The sequence below is a fragment of the Juglans regia genome, chromosome 10, assembly GCF_001411555.2.
Source record: "Juglans regia cultivar Chandler chromosome 10, Walnut 2.0, whole genome shotgun sequence".
NCBI lineage: Eukaryota > Viridiplantae > Streptophyta > Magnoliopsida > Fagales > Juglandaceae > Juglans > Juglans regia.
The window spans coordinates 4,803,574-4,807,340 of NC_049910.1; the positions used below are offsets into that span (position 1 = coordinate 4,803,574).

The window sequence follows — 3,767 nt, forward strand, 5'->3', positions numbered from 1 at the left end:
ACAATCCACACTAACTACAGAATTAAAAATCCTTACATTACCCGAGAAAGCGCTTTCTCTCGCCGGGGGGGGGAAGGATCTGAATCACACAGTAGTACTCTTACATGCACACTCATATAAATATATGTAATATATATATATATATATTTATTAATCAAAAAGGGAGCAAACTATATAGGACAATGCTACAGCCTCTGTTGGGGCTCGGTCTAACATTGTTCTTTCAAGTGTTTTATTTTAAGTTATTTTTTAATATTTTTACATATTTAAAAAAATAAATTAAATTAAGAATATTATTAGAAAATACTTCTTTAATCAGAAAGTAAAAAAAAATTATTAAAAATATTTTTTTAATTACGAAGTAAAATAAAAAATTATTTTTTTATTTATTTCATGATTAAAAAAATATTTTTTAATAATATTATGAATTTTTTTTTTATCTTTTTTAAATATTTAAAATTATTAACAAAATTTATATAAAACAAGAATTAAAAAAATACATAAAAAATATATACACTAATTAATACAAACGATAGCTCCCAACGGGATCACGGGATCTGACTTCTGAGAGTGGGACTCTTAGCATTTTCCTAATAATTACTATAACTGATCAGCATGATCAATCATCATTCATCACACGTTGGGATAAAGCATGGAGGGGGACACTTTTTACGCTTTAGAGTTGATAGTGTCTGTGAACACATCTTCGCACGTAACACTATCAGAATCTGGACTTGGGTAGGTTAACCCAGTATCGTGAGTCCAAGTTAACCCCGTCCCACTATCCGATTCCAGCACGTCTCCACTAAGAACGTTGTTGCAACGAGCGGCTCCGGTGGTACCGGCATCATGGAATGATAAAACCTCCGTATAGGTATGCTCGCCGTCGGGATTGATTTTCTCCGCGGCGTCATCTGCTTCCTTCTGCCGTTGCAACGCGAAGACGAGCTTTTCCATCACGTCGTTCATGGTAGGCCGTTGGATCCCCTGATCACGCACACAACTCTCCGCCACCTCCAAGTATACCTTGAAACACGCCGGAGCTATCCTCCCCTTTAGATAGGGATCTATGATTTCGCCCATGCTCCCATTCTCAATGCATTTTCGGGCCCAGTTGGCCAGATTCCATTGCTCCTCTTGCAGTTTGCGATCTAGTGCTTTTCGGGCACATAAAACTTCCAAGAGCACCACGCCGAAGGAGTACACATCGGATTTTTCAGTCAGTTGTTGACGTCTTGCGTAATCCGGGTCCAAATACCCCCACGTACCCTTTACCATGGTACTGACCGCGGTATTATCTAGACCCTCCTTGGACAACCCAAAATCTGAAACCTTGGCCACCCATTTCGAGTTCAACAGAATATTGGTCGTCTTCACATCACGATGGATGATTGGCTTCTTCATGCCCGTGTGCAGGTAGTTCAGACCACACGCCGCTCCAATACAAATCTCTAGCCTCTGTTTCCAATCTAGGGGGGCGTTGTCTGTGTCATAGAGGTGGTGGCGGAGCGTGCCGTTGGTCATGTAGTCGTAGACAAGGATCATCTCGCCGTCATCGTTGCAGTATCCGATGAGAGAGACGAGGTGGACATGGCGAAGCTGAGAGAGCATCTCGATCTCCGTCAAGAACTCGCGACGACCTTGCTTTGACTCCGGGTTCAAGCGCTTGATTGCCACAGTCTCGGTACCCTCGTCAACGAGACCCTTATATACATTGCCAAAACCTCCCTCGCCAATAATTAACTCTACATGGAAGTTGTGGGTTGCTGTCTTGATTTCTTCTAGTGAGAAGTGGCGGCATAGTTCTTCCGGCAGCGACGAGGCTTTTGACCGTTTGGACTTTCCTATACCGGGCTCGGGCCAGCACCAACACTTCGATAGTGGATAATAAGAACCATAGTGTTTGGTCTTTCTCAGTTTCCAGAGAGCCAAGCAACACACTAGAGTGAGCACGACCAAGAAGCCCACACCACTTCCGATGGCAATGAATATTGTTTTCCTTATCTTAGACTCATTGGTTGTCGAAGCAGGTTTTTGAGCTGGAGTAATCATGAATGGATTCGGTCCAGCAAGGTTATCTTGCTCGCTCAATTTGAACACTTCCATCCCGTTTAAAATAGCATCGTTGATTGCATTAGTTGCTTTTCTAGGATGTAGAGCAATGGAGAAATCACGATTGCCCTCCACTCCCTTGTCTTCGATCATTACTATATAGTCGCGGAACACAGGCGTATTCTGTGCATCGCTCCACAGAATAACATCTGCAGTCTCCTCGGCTGTCTTATTGTCTATATAAATAATGAAAGGCCTTTCGCCGGCTTTCGTTATAGTGGACTCTATTTCGCAGAAATGAAGTCTCACCAGATACTTGAATCCTACATCAACGTTTATACTCCAAGTCAAATTTGAGAGCAAGTTATTGGTATTGTTTGTACCCATTGAAATTGCAGACCGATAGACATTATCTGGTGCCGTGTAATTTTTTATTTTTGAGTATAAAAGTTTCAAAGACGGCTCACGAGGGTTAAAGCCTCCACTCAACCTATAATTTCTGTCCTGACTCCATTCTCTGAACATGCCTGTGTCTTCCGTCCGTGATATCCAGCTCCCTCCCATATTTAACCGAACAACCATCTCGAGTGCCATGCTTGTTAATATGTAGAGCGGAGAAATTTGTTCGACGTAAGGGATTCCTGCAGAGTCTTCTGAGCTATAGTAGAGGTAATTGGGCATGGAGACAATCTCAATTCCATTAATAAAAGCATAGAATCTACTAGAAGCAGTACTTGGAGTTGGAGATGCAGGGATGAATATTATATTCAACTTCTGATCATCCTCTTCAACGACGTTGATGCAGAATTCTTTAGACAGAGTCTTAATGTCCTCCCAGTTGTTAGCAAGAATGTTATAAGCACTGAAGTTTGTGAGTAAGGTGAACTTACCTGCTTTGACGGTAAAAAAGGCCATAGATCGTGCATCAAGACCAGAGTAGGAAACCGGGTAAAAGTACAAACGAATAAATTTCGGACCGGAGGTGACAGGAAACACGTACGTGAATTGGGAATAAGAGACACGGGCAGTCATGTAGGGGACGGTATCGACGGAGGAGTCTTGAGCTGTCGAGTTAAAAGATTTGTGGTCATCTTCTAATTCTATGCGAGCGAATTTTGAATTCTGCCCTTCTCCAATCCACAGGCGCCCGTCGTTAGCAGTTGAGTTGTCAAAAGTGCCGCAGTTGAGTGATGTATTCTCAACAGCGACGTAAGGAGGAGTAGAGCTTGTAGCAATTGAGATATGAAAGAGAAGGAAGACTGAGAAGACGAACAAGATAGGTTTGAGGATTGAGATGTTGCCGGCCATGGCAGCAAGAGATCACTGATCAGTACCGTGACAACTTGGGAATCTGGAGAGGAGGAAGAACTCAATTTTATTCACAGAAAATAAAGTTGTCCCATTCACTTTTCTCATTCATAAAAGCAGCATTGGCGAATGAAGGCGGATCTCCATAACTTTATTACCATTATTAGCGCTTTATCGAAAAGCAAGGGAAATTTCTTAAAAAGTTGGCCAATTTTCCATTGGGTCCCGATCGATTGAGATTTAAATTCACTAATTTCAATTTCAACCTAAGAGGACAAACAATATGGGTTAATGTTAGTGTAACAGTACCCTGTTTCAGGAGGTCCAGAGAGTTCATTTCTGTCACCTAAAATCATCTTCCAACCACATAATACATATACTCCAAAATCTTCTATACAACGTATACT

The 3,767-nt window shown here is 41.7% G+C and overlaps 1 protein-coding gene across 1 annotated transcript; it reads right to left on the reverse strand.

The window, feature by feature from the left end:
• Nucleotides 1-494: 494 nt before the first annotated feature.
• Nucleotides 495-3,501, reverse strand: LOC109000382 (receptor-like protein kinase FERONIA). The gene has a single exon (XM_018977234.2). The coding sequence runs from the start codon at nucleotides 3,358-3,360 to the stop codon at nucleotides 670-672; it is 2,691 nt and encodes an 896-aa protein (XP_018832779.1). The 5' UTR covers nucleotides 3,361-3,501; the 3' UTR covers nucleotides 495-669.
• Nucleotides 3,502-3,767: the final 266 nt, after the last annotated feature.